Here is a 17500-nt window from a genome sequence, read left to right as displayed (position 1 = left end):
AGAGGAAGGGGGAGACAGAGAGAGAGGAAGGGGGAGACAGAGAGAGAGGAAGGGGGAGACAGAGAGAGTGGAAGGGGGAGACAGAGAGAGTGGAAGGAGGAGACAGAGAGAGAGACTCACTACTCTACTGTCCTGACAACAGACCTCTTTCTGCCTCCTCACTACTCTACTGTCCTGACAACAGACCTCATTCTGCCTCCTCACTACTCTACTGTCCTGACAACAGACCTCTTTCTGCCTCCTCACTACTCTACTGTCCTGACAACAGACCTCTTTCTGCCTCCTCACTACTCTACTGTCCTGACAACAGACCTCTTTCTGCCTCCTCTCTACTCTACTGTCCTGACAACAGACCTCTTTCTGCCTCCTCACTACTCTACTGTCCTGACAACAGACCTCATTCTGCCTCCTCACTACACTCTGTCCTGACAACAGACCTCTTTCTGCCTCCTCACTACTCTACTGTCCTGACAACAGACCTCTTTCTGCCTCCTCACTACTCTACTGTCCTGACAACAGACCTCATTCTGCCTCCTCACTACACTCTGTCCTGACAACAGACCTCTTTCTGCCTCCTCACTACTCTACTGTCCTGACAACAGACCTCTTTCTGCCTCCTCACTACTCTACTGTCCTGACAACAGACCTCTTTCTGCCTCCTCACTACTCTACTGTCCTGACAACAGACCTCATTCTGCCTCCTCACTACTCTACTGTCCTGACAACAGACCTCTTTCTGCCTCCTCACTACTCTACTGTCCTGACAACAGACCTCTTTCTGCCTCCTCTCTCTCTCGGTCTCTCTGTCTCTGTCTCTCTCTCTGTCCCTTTATCTCTCTGTCTCTCTCTCTGTCTCTCTCTCTCTCTGTCTCTCTCTCTGTCTCTGTCTCTCTTTCTGCCTCCTCTCTCTCTCGGTCTCTCTGTCTCTGTCTCTCTCTCTGTCCCTTTCTCTCTCTGTCTCTCTCTCTCTGTCTCGCTCTCTGTCTCTCTCTCTCTCTCTGTCTCTCTGTCTCTCTCTCTCTCTCTCTCTCTCTCTGTCTCTCTCTCTCTCTCTCTCTCTCTCTCTCTCTCTCTCTCTCTCTCTCTCTGTCTCTCTAACAGCCGTGTCCTGTTCTCTTCCAGGTTGTATTTAGTCCTCTGTTCATGATGCGTAGCCACCTTCCAGACCCTGTCATCATCCACACAGAGAAGAGAAGTCTGGGGCTGAGAGAGAGTCAGCTGATCCAGGGACAGGGTCACCAGGAACAACTACTGAACACGGAGAATGACCTGACACACCACCTCACCTTCCAGGCCAGGTAACACACCTTCCAGGCCAGGTAACACACCTTCCGGGCCAGGTAACACACCTTCCGGGCCAGGTAACACACCTTCCGGGCCAGGTAACACACCTTCCGGGCCAGGTAACACACCTTCTGGGCCAGGTAACACACCTTCCAGGCCAGGTAACACACCTTCCAGGCCAGGTAACACACCTTCCAGGCCAGGTAACACACCTTTCAGACCAGGTAACACACCTTCCAGGCCAGGTAACACACCTTCCAGACCAGGTAACACACCTTCCAGGCCAGGTAACACACCTTTCAGACCAGGTAACACACCTTCCAGGCCAGGTAACACACCTTCCAGACCCTGTCATCATCCACACAGAGAAGAGAAGAGAGAGAGAGTAAGCTAATCCAGGGACAGGGTCACCAGGAACAACTACTGAACACTGAGAATGACCTGACAGGAGGGAGGGAGGGAGGGAGGGAGGGAGGGGTCTCCCCAGTCCAAGTAGAAGTGACAGCTGAGTCGTAGTTCTGAAGCCATGTTATTCTATTGTCTGGGTCTAATGTATCCTGGAGGGTTGTTGATTTAGTGCTGCTAGGATGGGTCACCCTCTCTGATCCCAGACCTGCTGAAACACCCCGCCAGACAGGAAGTAACTAGACCACCCGACCCAGTTAACCATGGCTTTAGTTTCCACTTTAGACCCAGTTAACCATGGCTCTAGTTAGGATCCACAGAGCAACACGGTGGATACTGGTTGTAGTGGGTCAGTTAGGATCCACAGAGTAACACGCTGGATACTGGCTGTAGTGGGTCAGTTAGGATCCACAGAGTAACACGGTGGATACTGACTGTAGTGGGTCAGTTAGGATCCACAGAGCAACATGGTGGATACTGACTGTAGTGGGTCAGTTAGGATCCACAGAGCAACACGGTGGATACTGGCTGTAGTGGGTCAGTTAGGATCCACAGAGTAACACGGTGGATACTGACTGTAGTGGGTCAGTTAGGATCCACAGAGTAACACGGTGGATACTGGCTGTAGTGGGTCAGTTAGGATCCACAGTGTAACGCGATGGATACTGGCTGTAGTGGGTCAGTTAGGATCCACAGAGTAACACGGTGGATACTGACTGTAGTGGGTCAGTTAGGATCCACAGAGCAACACGGTGGATACTGACTGTAGTGGGTCAGTTAGGATCCACAGAGCAACACGGTGGATACTGGCTGTAGTGGGTCAGTTAGGATCCACAGAGTAGCACGGTGGATACTGACTGTAGTGGGTCAGTTAGGATCCACAGAGTAACACGGTGGATACTGGCTGTAGTGGGTCAGTTAGGATCCACAGAGTAACACAGTGGATACTGGCTGTAGTGGGTCAGTTAGGATCCACAGAGTAACACCGTGGATACTGGCTGTAGTGGGTCAGTTAGGATCCACAGAGTAACACGGTGGATACTGACTGTAGTGGGTCAGTTAGGATCCACAGAGTAACACGGTGGATACTGACTGTAGTGGGTCAGTTAGGATCCACAGAGTAACACGGTGGATACTGGCTGTAGTGGGTCAGTTAGGATCCACAGAGTAACACAGTGGATACTGGCTGTAGTGGGTCAGTTAGGATCCACAGAGTAACACTGCCGATACTGGCTGTAGTGGGTCAGTTAGGATCCACAGAGTAACACTGCGGATACTGACTGTAGTGGGTCAGTTAGGAACCACAGAGTAACACGGTGGATACTGGCTGTAGTGGGTCAGTTAGGATCCACAGAGTAACACAGTGGATACTGACTGTAGTGGGTCAGTTAGGATCCACAGAGCAACATGGTGGATACTGACTGTAATGGGTCAGTTAGGATCCACAGAGCAACACGGTGGATACTGGCTGTAGTGGGTCAGTTAGGATCCACAGAGTAACACGGTGGATACTGACTGTAGTGGGTCAGTTAGGATCCACAGAGTAACACGGTGGATACTGGCTGTAGTGGGTCAGTTAGGATCCACAGTGTAACACGATGGATACTGGCTGTAGTGGGTCAGTTAGGATCCACAGAGTAACACGGTGGATACTGACTGTAGTGGGTCAGTTAGGATCCACAGAGCAACACGGTGGATACTGACTGTAGTGGGTCAGTTAGGATCCACAGAGCAACACGGTGGATACTGGCTGTAGTGGGTCAGTTAGGATCCACAGAGTAGCACGGTGGATACTGACTGTAGTGGGTCAGTTAGGATCCACAGAGTAACACGGTGGATACTGGCTGTAGTGGGTCAGTTAGGATCCACAGAGTAACACGGTGGATACTGACTGTAGTGGGTCAGTTAGGATCCACAGAGTAACACAGTGGATACTGGCTGTAGTGGGTCAGTTAGGATCCACAGAGTAACACCGTGGATACTGGCTGTAGTGGGTCAGTTAGGATCCACAGAGTAACACGGTGGATACTGACTGTAGTGGGTCAGTTAGGATCCACAGAGTAACACAGTGGATACTGACTGTAGTGGGTCAGTTAGGATCCACAGAGTAACACGGTGGATACTGGCTGTAGTGGGTCAGTTAGGATCCACAGAGTAACACAGTGGATACTGGCTGTAGTGGGTCAGTTAGGATCCACAGAGTAACACCGTGGATACTGGCTGTAGTGGGTCAGTTAGGATCCACAGAGTAACACGGTGGATACTGACTGTAGTGGGTCAGTTAGGATCCACAGAGTAACACGGTGGATACTGACTGTAGTGGGTCAGTTAGGATCCACAGAGTAACACGGTGGATACTGGCTGTAGTGGGTCAGTTAGGATCCACAGAGTAACACAGTGGATACTGGCTGTAGTGGGTCAGTTAGGATCCACAGAGTAACACTGCCGATACTGGCTGTAGTGGGTCAGTTAGGATCCACAGAGTAACACTGCGGATACTGACTGTAGTGGGTCAGTTAGGAACCACAGAGTAACACGGTGGATACTGACTGTAGTGGGTCAGTTAGGATCCACAGAGTAACACGGTGGATACTGACTGTAGTGGGTCAGTTAGGATCCACAGAGTAACACGCTGGATATTGACTGTAGTGGGTCAGTTAGGATCCACAGAGTAACACGGTGATTACTGACTGTAGTGGGTCAGTTAGGATCCACAGAGTAACACTGGGGCGTCTGTGGAACAAGCAGAGATCATACTTCACCCCAGACAGTGGGAATCAAACCCACATTGGACTAGCTGTGTGTGTGTGTGTGTGTGTGTGTGTGTGTGTGTGTGTGTGTGTGTGTGTGTGTGTGTGTGTGTGTGTGTGTGTGTGTGTGTGTGTGTGTGTGTGTGTGTGTGTGTGTGTGTGTGTGTGTGTGTTATGAAGACTAACCTGTCTGTCTGTCTGTCTGTCTGTCTGTCTGTCTGTCTGTTGCAGTGAGGACGAGAATGCGTCTCACTGTGCGGTGCCCATCTCCACCGGTGTGATCAAACAGATAGTGAACAGGAACCAGGCTGGGTTGGAGGACAGCCAGGACCACATACTGGCAGACTTCTACGGTCTGAAGAACAACAGCCAGCCTCCATGGCCCTATGTCAGCAAGGACACAGACAGGTACTGTGTGTGTGTGTCTGTGTGTCTGTGTGTGTGTGTGTGCACTGCTGTCTCTTGTACACTAAGGACCTGGGGAAGAGTTGCAGGGGACAGAAGAGAAGGAGAATTGGCCTATTTGAAAGCTTGAAAAAAATTGTTTCATTTAGGAGACCCCTGGTTTAGATCCTAGGAGACCCCTGGTTTAGATCCTAGGAGACCCCTGGTTTAGATCCTAGGAGACCCCTGGTTTAGATCCTAGGAGACCCCTGGTTTAGATCCTAGGAGACCCCTGGTTTAGATCCTAGGAGACCCCTGGTTTAGATCCTAGGAGAACCCTGTTTTAGATCCTAGGAGACCCCTGGTTTAGATCCTCGGAGACCCCTGGTTTAGATCCTCGGAGAACCCTGGTTTAGATCCTCGGAGACCCCTGGTTTAGATCCTCGGAGACCCCTGGTTTAGACCCTCGGAGACCCCTGGTTTAGATCCTTGGAGACCCCTGGTTTAGATCCTAGGAGACCCCTGGTTTAGATCCTCGGAGACCCCTGGTTTAGATCCTCAGAGACCCCTGGTTTAGATCCTAGGAGTCCCCTGGTTTACATCCTAGGAGACCCCTGGTTTAGATCCTCGGAGACCCCTGGTTTAGATCCTCAGAGACCCCTGGTTTAGATCCTAGGAGTCCCCTGGTTTAGATACTTGGAGACCCCTGGTTTAGATCCTAGGAGACCCCTGGTTTAGATACTTGGAGACCCCTGGTTTAGATCCTAGGAGTCCCCTGGTTTAGATCCTCGGAGACCACTGGTTTAGATCCTCGGAGAACCCTGGTTTAGATCCTCGGAGAACCTCTAGTTTAGATCCTCGGAGAACCCTGGTTTAGATCCTCGGAGAACCCTGGTTTAGATTCATCTAGCCGTTCTCCAGACCACACATTTACACTGTCGTTCTGTTCTGCCACAGACTTTCTGACACAAAGGACAGGGTCTTGCATTTAGATATAGTTTGGCACATCGGGCATCAGAGAGCAACGCAGGTGACTTTCTGACTGGATCCAATGTGCTGAGCAGCTTCTGTCAGGGGGGCTGCCAGCAGAGCCCAGCTTTCTAGAAGTGTGAGATCTGACAGCCGTACTCTTCCCCCCCCCAACCCCCCCACCCCCTCGCCGATCGGCGACGTCTACAAAACGTTTGCTTAATGATTACTGAGGTGTTTCTCTCTCGTTAAAAGGCCTACACACAGAAAATAAAAATAAAAATAACATTTACCTCTTCAACTTCCTGTGCCCTTCTAACACACAGTGTTTAGACTCTCAGAGCCAAGAGAGCGGTTAGTTACCCTAGCGACCGCACCGTACTCCGAGAGCTCTGGACCTCTGTCAAAACAGCCTCAGTGGATAAATGTTATCTGCCCAGGAAGACTCATTAAATGGTGGACGTATGGTTCCATGTGTAGAGATGTGTGTTCAGGGATCAGACTGGGGGGGTTCCATGTGTAGAGATGTGTGTTCACGGTCCAGGGATCAGACTGGGGGGGTTCCATGTTTAGAGATGTGTGTTCACGGTCCAGGGATCAGACTGGGGGGGGGTTCCATGTTTAGAGATGTGTGTTCATGGTCCAGGGATCAGACTGGGGGGGGGTTCCATGTTTAGAGATGTGTGTTCACGGTCCAGGGATCAGACTGGGGGGGGGTTCCATGTTTAGAGATGTGTGTTCACAGTCCAGGGATCAGACTGGGGGGGGGGGGGGGGGTTTCTAAAGGCCCAGGACAAACTGACACCTTCCCTTCTCTGGGAAATTAACTGAAATTAAGGGTAGGTCCCAAAATGGCACCCTATTCCCTATATAGTGCACTACTTTAGACCAGGGCCCTATTCCCTATATAGTGCACTACTTTAGACCAGAGCCCTATTCCCTATATAGTGCACTACTATAGACCAGGGCCCTATTCCCTATATAGTGCACTACTTTAGACCAGAGCCCTATTCCCTATATAGTGCACTACTTTAGACCAGGGCCTAAAGAGTCCTAGTCAAAAGGGCCCAAAGTAGAGCACTATATAGAGAATAGGTTGTCATCGTTACCTCACCGTCCGTCTCTCTCTGGACCTGGTGTCCTCCTGGAGTCTACCTTCACTACAGGTCCTCCTAGAGTTCACTTTCACTACAGATCCTCCTGGAGTCTACCTTCACTACAGGAACTAGACCTGGTACCCTCCTGGAGTCTACCTTCACTACAGGAACTAGACCTGGAACCCTCCTGGAGTCTACCTTCACTACAGGAACTAGACCTGGGACCCTCCTAGAGTCCACCTTCACTACAGGTCCTCCTAGAGTCCACCTTCACTACAGGTCCTCCTGGAGTCTACCTTCACTACATGAACTAGACCTGGGACCCTCCTGGAGTCTACCTTCACTACAGGAACTAGACCTGGGACCCTCCTAGAGTCCACCTTCACTACAGGTCCTCCTGGAGTCTACCTTCACTACAGGAACTAGACCTGGAACCCTCCTGGAGTCTACCTTCACTACAGGTCCTCCTAGAGTCCACCTTCACTACAGATCCTCCTGGAGTCTATCTTCACTACAGGAACTAGACCTGGGACCCTCCTGGAGTCTACCTTCACTACAGATCCTCCTGGAGTCTACCTTCACTACAGGAACTAGACCTGGAACCCTCCGGGAGTCTACCTTCACTACAGGAACTATTAGTCCTTAGTGTTCAGTAGAGTTGGATGTTTCAGCAGTCAACAATTACATAGACATTCAGCTACTTGTCATTGTTGAAATATTCCCCATGTAATGCTAATGGGGAGCTAACATGGCCGCCATAGAACGTTCTAGTCAAGTAAATGCATCTTTGCTGTCTATGTCTCTGTACATCAGGGGTAGGACAGAGACATGGTTTTGATGTTAACACGACCTCACAACCCCTAGTGGAAGGCCGACAGCTTTGTATCTGCCACTCTGGTGCTGATCACAGTGTGTGTGTGTGTGTGTGTGTGTGTGTTGTTGGCGTGTGTGTGCGGTGGTGTGTGCTGATGCGATACATGCCCATGTGCCTACCCAGATGCCTGTTGATTGATGTTGTTTGTATCTGCATATTAAGTTGTTTGTTTCTGCGTACTTCCATGGCGTGCCTCCGTGTGTCTGTTTAGCGTGGTTGAAGTTGGATGTTATGGTGATTGTTCATGTCTGTACCACAGATGTCTAGTGGAGGCCTTATCTCAGTGGAACAGAGACCTCCATGTTGGAGTGCAGGCCTTATCTCAGTGGAACAGAGACCTCCATGTTACAGGTGTATAGTGGAGACCTTATCTCAGTGGGACAGAGACCATGTTGGAGTGGAGGCCTTATCTCAGTGGGACAGAGACCTCCATGTTGGAGTGACCTTATCTCAGTGGGACAGAGACCTCCATGTTGGAGTGACCTTATCTCAGTGGGACAGAGACCTCCATGTTGGAGTGACCTTATCTCAGTGGGACAGAGACCTCCATGTTGGAGTGGAGGCCTTATCTCAGTGGAACAGAGACCTCCATGTTGGAGTGCAGGCCTTATCTCAGTGGGACAGAGACCTCCATGTTGGAGTGGAGGCCTTATCTCAGTGGGACAGAGACCTCCATGTTGGAGTGGAGGCCTTATCTCAGTGGGACAGAGACCTCCATGTTGGAGTGGAGGCCTTATCTCAGTGGAACAGAGACCTCCATGTTGGAGTGGAGGCCTTATCTCAGTGGGACAGAGACCTCCATGTTGGAGTGGAGGCCTTATCTCAGTGGGACAGACACCTCCATGTTGGAGTGCAGGCCTTATCTCAGTGGAACAGAGACCTCCATGTTGGAGTGCAGGCCTTATCTCAGTGGGACAGAGACCTCCATGTTGGAGTGGAGGCCTTATCTCAGTGGGACAGATCCATGTTACAGATGTATAGTGGAGACCTTATCTCAGTGGGACAGATCCATGTTACAGGTGTATAGTGGAGACCTTATCTCAGTGGGACAGAGACCTCCATGTTGGAGTGGAGGCCTTATCTCAGTGGAACAGAGACCTCCATGTTGGAGTGCAGGCCTTATCTCAGTGGGACAGAGACCTCCATGTTGGAGTGCAGGCCTTATCTCAGTGGGACAGAGACCTCCATGTTGGAGTGGAGGCCTTATCTCAGTGGGACAGATCCATGTTACAGATGTATAGTGGAGACCTTATCTCAGTGGGACAGATCCATGTTACAGGTGTATAGTGCAGGCCTTATCTCAGTGGAACAGAGACCTCCATGTTGGAGTGCAGGCTTTATCTCAGTGGGACAGAGACCTCCATGTTGGAGTGCAGGCTTTATCTCAGTGGGACAGATCCATGTTACAGGTGTATAGTGGAGGCTTTATCTCAGTGGGACAGATCCATGTTACAGATGTATAGTGGAGACCTTATCTCAGTGGGACAGATCCATGTTACAGATGTATAGTGGAGACCTTATCTCAGTGGGACAGATCCATGTTACAGGTGTATAGTGGAGACCTTATCTCAGTGGGACAGATCCATGTTACAGATGTATAGTGGAGACCTTATCTCAGTGGGACAGATCCATGTTACAGATGTATAGTGGAGACCTTATCTCAGTGGGACAGATCCATGTTACAGGTGTATAGTGCAGGCCTTATCTCAGTGGAACAGAGACCTCCATGTTGGAGTGCAGGCTTTATCTCAGTGGGACAGATCCATGTTACAGATGTATAGTGGAGGCCTTATCTCAGTGGGACAGATCCATGTTACAGATGTATAGTGGAGACCTTATCTCAGTGGGACAGATCCATGTTACAGGTGTATAGTGGAGACCTTATCTCAGTGGGACAGATCCATGTTACAGGTGTATAGTGGAGACCTTATCTCAGTGGGACAGATCCATGTTACAGGTGTATAGTGGAGGCCTTATCTCAGTGGGACAGATCCATGTTACAGGTGTATAGTGGAGACCTTATCTCAGTGGGACAGAGCCATGTTACAGGTGTATAGTGGAGGCCTTATCTCAGTGGGACAGATCCATGTTACAGGTGTATAGTGGAGACCTTATCTCAGTGGGACAGATCCATGTTACAGGTGTATAGTGGAGACCTTATCTCAGTGGAACAGATCCATGTTACAGGTGTATAGTGGAGACCTTATCTCAGTGGAACAGATCCATGTTACAGGTGTATAGTGGAGACCTTATCTCAGTGGGACAGCCCCCCCCCCCCCATCCCAGGGAGCTGTATAGTTGTTGATGTTTACAGTATTTAACTGTATATCTCTGTGTGGTACTGTAGGCCTGGATCAGAAGTCCTAGCCCAGTGGGACAGCCCCATGCAGGTGAAGTTGTCAGCCTGGAGGTCTGGTCTCAACACTCTTCTAGTAGAGCTCATTCCCTGGGCCCTGTTGACCAACCACTCTACATGGGACCTCTGGCTGTTTGAAGGAGAGACCATCGTCCTGCAGATACCTGCTGGAAAGACCCTCGTTCCTCCTAACTTCAAGGTGAGAGAGGAGAAACCCTTGATTTATATAGACTGGTTTTTGAATGCATCACTGACCAAGATGGCTGCCATTATCGTCACCTTCTAGAGCTTTGCAGGTCGTAGATCAGCGCCACTAGTGTATTATACACTCAGTGGCCAGTTTATTAGGTACATCCATCTAGTAACCGGGTCAGACCACCCTTTGCCTCCAGAACAGCCTGAATTATTTGGGGTATTTGGTATTTTATTAGGATCCCCCATTAGCTGTTGCAAAAGCAGCCGACCTCTCTTCACAAGACTGCTGCTGACTGGATGTTCTGTATTAGTCTCTCTGGTCTCGGGTAAACCCCAGACACTGTCTGTAGGAGCGAACCATTGTCGTGAACAGGGTGTGGTGTACCTAATAAACTGGCCACTGAGTGTATACCTCTATGGGCCAGACAGGAGGACCCAGGGCACTCTATTCTAACAAGGCAAGTCGGACCTCAAACCCCATCACTAGGTACTAAGGCTGTCTGTCTGTCTGTCTGTCTGTCTGTCTGTCTGTCTGTCTGTCTGTCTGTCTGTCTGTCTGAGTAGGTATATCCTCCCCAGTGAGCCTGTCTGCCTGTCTGTCTACCTGAGTAGGTATATCTTCTCCAGTCTGTCTGTCTGTCTGTCTGTCTGTCTGTCTGTCTGTCTGTCTGTCTGTAGGGGTTCACACCTCAAACCCCATCACTAGGTACTAAGGTCTGTCTGTAGGGGTTCGGACCTCAAACCCCATCACTAGGTAGGACCTCAAACCCATCACTAGGTACTAAGGTCTGTCTGGTATCAGAGGATAAAGGCTGATGGCTACAGGAAACTAGCGTAAAGCCCTACGCGTGTCATAGTCTGTGAAACAGAAACAAATAAAGCATTGTTTCCATAGCACCCGCGATTTATGAGGTAACGGCCGAGAGGAGCTGGGACTGGCCGACTCAGAGAGCAGGGCTTCGTGTGTGTCCATGTATTCATCATGATCGCTGATAGATTTGAACCTAGTCTCTCTCTTTCTCAATCTGTCTCTCTCTCTCTCTCTGTCTTCATTCCTCCCTCTCCGTTTGTCCCTCTCTCCCTCCCTCTCTCCCTACCTCTCCCTCTCTGTCTCTCTCCCTCTCTCTTTATCTCTCCCTCTCTCTTTGTCCCTTCCTCCCTCTCTCTTTGTTCCTTCCTCCCTCTCTGTATCTCTCCCTTCCTCTCTCTCTGTTTGTCTCTCTCTTTCTCTCTCTCTCCTGTCTCTCCCTCTCTCTTTGTCCCTTCCTCTCTCTCTCTTTCTCTCTCTCTCCTGTCTCTCCCTCTCTCTTTGTCCCTTCCTCCCTCTCTGTTTGTCTCTCTCTCCCTCCCTCCCTCTCTCTAGGAGGCGTTTCAGCTGGGTATCTACTGGTCCGACACTAACACGGTCCATAAGTCTACAGCCCTGAAGCTGGTCCATGACCTGACGTCTCCGCGCTGGAAGGAGGGTGTCAGTCCTGAGGTCCTCACCCTGGACGAGGAGGGCTATGTGGAGGCAGAGATCCCCCTGGGGAGGAACCCTGGGAGACAGAAGGTTAGGGACTGTCCATACTTACATCCTCCCCAAGCTACCTGTCTCTACGTGATACATGTGAGGCATTTAGCAGATGCTCTTATCCAGAGACACAATTATTAAGTTCAACAAGGTAGGAACAGGTCCCTGTTATTACGTTCAACAAGGTAGGAACAGGTCCCTGTTATTACGTTCAACAAGGTAGGAACAGGTCACTGTTATTACATTCAACAAGGTAGGAACAGGTCCCTGTTATTACGTTCAACAAGGTAGGATCAGGTCACTGTTATTACATTCAACAAGGTAGGAACAGGTCACTGTTATTACATTCAACAAGGTAGGAACAGGTCCCTGTTATTACATTCAACAAGGTAGGAACAGGTCCCTGTTATTATATTCAACAAGGTAGGAACAGGTCCCTGTTATTACATTCAACAAGGTAGGAACAGGTCCCTGTTATTATATTCAACAAGGTAGGAACAGGTCCCTGTTATTATGATCAACAAGGTAGGAACAGGTCACTGTTATTACATTCAACAAGGTAGGAACAGGTCCCTGTTATTACGTTCAACAAGGTAGGAACAGGTCACTGTTATTACATTCAACAAGGTAGGAACAGGTCAGACAACCACATATCACTGTTATTACATTAAACAAGGTAGGAACAGGTCCCTGTTATTATATTCAACAAGGTAGGAACAGGTCACTGTTATTACATTCAACAAGGTAGAAACAGGTCACTGTTATTACATTCAACAAGGTAGGAACAGGTCACTGTTATTACATTCAACAAGGTAGGAACAGGTCACTGTTATTACATTCAACAAGGTAGGAACAGGTCACTGTTATTACATTCAACAAGGTAGGAACAGGTCACTGTTATTACATTCAACAAGGTAGAAACAGGTCACTGTTATTACATTCAACAAGGTAGGAACAGGTCACTGTTATTACATTCAACAAGGTAGAAACAGGTCACTGTTATTACATTCAACAAGGTAGGAACAGGTCACTGTTATTACATTCAACAAGGTAGGAACAGGTCACTGTTATTACATTCAACAAGGTAGGAACAGGTCACTGTTATTACATTCAACAAGGTAGGAACAGGTCACTGTTATTACATTCAACAAGGTAGAAACAGGTCACTGTTATTACATTCAACAAGGTAGGAACAGGTCACTGTTATTACATTCAACAAGGTAGGAACAGGTCACTGTTATTACATTCAACAAGGTAGGAACAGGTCACTGTTATTACATTCAACAAGGTAGGATCAGGTCACTGTTATTACATTCAACAAGGTAGGAACAGGTCACTGTTATTACATTCAACAAGGTAGGAACAGGTCACTGTTATTACATTCAACAAGGTAGGAACAGGTCCCTGTTATTACATTCAACAAGGTAGGAACAGGTCCCTGTTATTATGTTCAACAAGGTAGGAACAGGTCCCTGTTATTACATTCAACAAGGTAGGAACAGGTCAGATAACCACATATCACTCACTCACTGTTCCATCTATAAAATGTCATTGAGACTAACTAACACATAGAAAAACAGTATCAGATAGACATGAGTTACTGGAAGCATGTGGAGGCATTAACTCTCTCTCTCTCTCTGTCTCTATCTCTCTGTCTCTCTCTGTCTCTCTCTCTGTCTCTCTCTGCCTCTCTGTCCCTCTGTGTCTCTCGCTCTCTGTCTCTGTCTCTCTCTGTCTCTCCCTGCCTCTCTCTGTCTCTCTCTGTCTCTCTCTGCCTCTCTCTGTCTCTGCCTCTCTCTCTGTCTCTCGCTCTCTCTCTGTCTCTCTCTGCCTCTCTCTGTCTCTGCCTCTCTCTCTGTCTCTCGCTCTCTCTCTCTCTCTCTGTCTCTGTCTCTCTCTGTCTCTCTCTGTTTCTGTCTTTCTCTGTCTCTCTGTGTCTCTGTCTCTGTCTGTGTCTTTGCCCCCTCCCTCCCTATAGGTTTGTCAGTTCTGCGTGTCGTCTGTGGTGAGACACGGCATCCAGATTATCCAGATAGAAGACAGGACCATCCTGGTTAACAACACCCCCTACTTCCTGTCATATAGAGCCCTACTGTCTGACCAGGCCCTGGGGACCACAGACCAGGTAACACCCCCTACTTCCTGTACTTTAGACCTCTACTGTCTGACTAGGAACCATTCTCATCGACGGGGCTGAAGTGGAGCAGGTTGAGAGCTTCACATTCCATAGTGTCCACATCAACAACAAACTAGAATGGTCCAAGCACACCAAGACAGTCGTGAAGAGGACACGACAAAACCTATTTCCCCCTCAGGAGACTGAAAAGATTTGGCATGGGTCCTCAGATCCTCAAAACGTTATACAGCTGCACCGTCGAGAGCGGTTGCATCACTGCCTGGTACGGCAACTGCTCGACCTCTGACCGCAAGGCATTACAGAGGGTAGTGTGTACACCCCAGGATATCACTGGGCAAAGCTTCCGGCCATCCAGGACCTCTATACCAGGCGGTGTCAGACCCTTAAAATGGTCAAAGCCACCCTAGTCACAGACTCTCTACTGCCGCATGGCAAGCGGTACCGGAGCGCCAAGTCTGGGTTCATCAGACTCCTGAACAGCCAATCAAATGGCCACACGGACTATGTTCATCGATCCCCCTTTCGTTACGTTGCTGCTACTCGCTGTTTATTATCGATGCATTTCACCCCATACTACCTCATACCCCTACCTACATGTACATGCTACCTCATACCCCTACCTACATGTACATACTACCTCATACCCCTACCTACATGTACATGCTACCTCATACCCCTACCTACATGTACATGCTACCTCATACCCCTACCTACATGTACATACTACCTCATACCCCTACCTACATGTACATATTACCTCTACTACCTCATACCCCTACCTACATGTACATACTACCTCATACCCCTACATACGCCTCCACATTGACTCTGTACCGTAATACCCTGTATATAGCCTCCACATTGACTCTGTACCAGTACCCCCTGTATATAGCCTCCACATTGACTCTGTACCGTAATACCCTGTATATAGCCTCCACATTGACTTTGTACCGTAATACCCTGTATATAGCCTCCACATTGACTCTGTACCGTAATACCCTGTATATAGCCTCCACATTGACTCTGTACCGTAATACCCTGTATATAGCCTCCACATTGACTCTGTACCAGTACCCCCTGTATATAGCCTCCACATTGACTCTGTACCGGTACCCCCTGTATATAGCCTCCACATTGACTCTGTACCGGTACCCCCTGTATATAGCCTCCACATTGACTCTGTACCGTAATACCCTGTATATAGCCTCCACATTGACTCTGTACCGTAATACCCTGTATATAGCCTCCACATTGACTCTGTACCAGTACCCCCTGTATATAGCCTCCACATTGACTCTGTACCGGTACCCCCTGTATATAGCCTCCACATTGACTCTGTACCAGTACCCCCTGTATATAGCCTCCACATTGACTCTGTACCAGTACCCCCTGTATATAGCCTCCACATTGACTCTGTACCGGTACCCCCTGTATATAGCCTCCACATTGACTCTGTACCGTAATACCCTGTATATAGCCTCCACATTGACTCTGTACCGGTACCCCCTGTATATAGCCTCCACATTGACTCTGTACCAGTACCCCCTGTATATAGCCTCCACATTGACTCTGTACAGGTACCCCCTGTATATAGCCTCCACATTGACTCTGTACTGGTACCCCCTGTATATAGCCTCCACATTGACTCTGTACAGGTACCCCCTGTATATAGCCTCCACATTGACTCTGTACCAGTACCCCCTGTATATAGCCTCCACATTGACTCTGTACCGGTACCCCCTGTATATAGCCTCCACATTGACTCTGTACCGGTACACCCTGTATATAGCCTCCACATTGACTCTGTACCAGTACCCCCTGTATATAGTCTCCACATTGACTCTGTACCAGTACCCTCTGGGGTTGAGATACACTGCTCTGTGACTGTGGAGAGCAGAGGCTTGTTTCCCATCAGTTCATGTTCCCCACAGACACACACACACACACACACACACACACACACACCCACACACACACACACACACTCCCCCTGCTCCTGTCTCAGTCCCCACTCTGCCAGTCTCACCATGTGGTCGTTGGCACTCCACAGCCCAGACACATTAGACAAACACCATGAATTGGATGCAGGTTTGTGCTTTCATCTCGGGACACGTCTGTCCCCCCCCCTCCTTGAAGAACAACGCGGTGATGTCATTTCACGAGATCCTTCAGATCCTCCCGGAGAAGACGATGGCGTGAGGTTACCAGTTGCCACTGCCGGTTAGACGAAGAACCTTAACGTGCAGGACTGTGACGGCTTTAAAACGCAGACCACAAACAGCAGTCTTTCTAGTTGGCTGTTCATCATGCTTTAGTGGCTGACCGCGTCCTTACCAAACTACTCCCTGTTCTCAGCATGCTTATCCCTGCTACCAGTTTAGTCTTCTCTGGGAGGAACGACACGTCCTCTCTGGGGGGGACGACAAGTTCTCTCTGGGAGGAACGACACGTTCTCTCTGGGAGGAACGACACGTTCTCTCTGGGGACGACGACAAGTCCTCTCTGGGAGGAACGACAAGTCCTCTGGGAGGAACGACAAGTCCTCTCTATGAGGAACGACAAGTCCTCTGGGGGGAACTACAAGTCCTCTGGGAGGAACGACAAGTCCTCTCTGGGAGGAACGACAAGTCCTCTCTGGGAGGAACGACAAGTCCTCTCTATGAGGAACGACAAGTCCTCTCTGGGGGGAACGACAAGTCCTCTCTGGGAGGAACGACACGTTCTCTCTGGGAGGAACGACAAGTCCTCTCTGGGAGGAACGACAAGTCCTCTGGGAGGAACGGCAAGTCCTCTCTGGGGGGAACGACAAGTCATATCTGGGAGGAACGGCAAGTCCTCTCTGGGGGGAACGACAAGTCCTCTCTGGGGGGAACGACAAGTCCTATCTGGGAGGAACGGCAAGTCCTCTCTGGGGGGAACGACAAGTCCTCTCTGGGGGGAACGGCAAGTCCTCTCTGGGAGGAACGGCAAGTCCTCTCTGGGGGGAACGACAAGTCCTCTCTGGGAGGAACGACAAGTCCTCTGGGGGGAACGACATGTCCTCTCTGGGGGGAACGGCAAGTCCTCTCATTATCTTCATGCAGTTACTGGCTAACATGACCCCCCTTTTCTCCTGAACACAATACAACTGAGGCAGGATACTTGTCCACATGATTAAGAATGTATTTAATGTAGCAAAAATGACATAAACTCATTTTCAAACAATTTAGCAGTTAGTGCCTTTTTTTGTTGCTTGGTTAGGTGCAGTGCAGAGTGGGAAATAACTCTCAGTCTCCTGTCTTCTCCTGTCGTCTCCTGTCTTCTCCTATCGTCTCCTGTCGTCTCCTGTCTTCTCCTGTCGTCTCCTGTCTTCTCCTATCGTCTTCTGTCTTCTCCTGTCTTCTCCTGTCGTCTCCTGTCGTCTCCTGTCGTCTCCTGTCGTCTCCTGTCGTCTCCTGTCTTCTGCTGTCGTCTCCTGTCGTCTCCTGTCGTCTCCTGTCTTCTCTTGCCGTCTCCTGTCTTCTCCTGTCGTCTCCTGTTTTCTCCTGTCGTCTCCT

The 17500-nt window shown here is 49.5% G+C and overlaps 1 protein-coding gene across 1 annotated transcript in view; it reads left to right on the top strand.

Annotated features, from left to right (window-relative positions):
* The window catches only part of LOC139405578 (intermembrane lipid transfer protein VPS13B-like), a 63763-nt gene that overhangs the window by 17967 nt on the left and 28296 nt on the right, over positions 1-17500 (top strand). The window contains exons 5-9 of the mRNA XM_071147989.1: positions 1123-1298; positions 4671-4847; positions 10111-10318; positions 11678-11866; positions 13806-13952. Of these exons, the coding sequence (XP_071004090.1) occupies positions 1123-1298; positions 4671-4847; positions 10111-10318; positions 11678-11866; positions 13806-13952 (897 nt within the window). The remainder of the gene's footprint in view (positions 1-1122; positions 1299-4670; positions 4848-10110; positions 10319-11677; positions 11867-13805; positions 13953-17500) is intronic.

Source organism: Oncorhynchus clarkii, chromosome 3 (assembly GCF_045791955.1).
Source record: "Oncorhynchus clarkii lewisi isolate Uvic-CL-2024 chromosome 3, UVic_Ocla_1.0, whole genome shotgun sequence".
Classification (NCBI taxonomy): Eukaryota; Metazoa; Chordata; class Actinopteri; order Salmoniformes; family Salmonidae; genus Oncorhynchus; species Oncorhynchus clarkii.
Note: the sequence above shows the minus strand (reverse complement) of the source record. Positions and strands in the feature narration are given on the sequence as shown.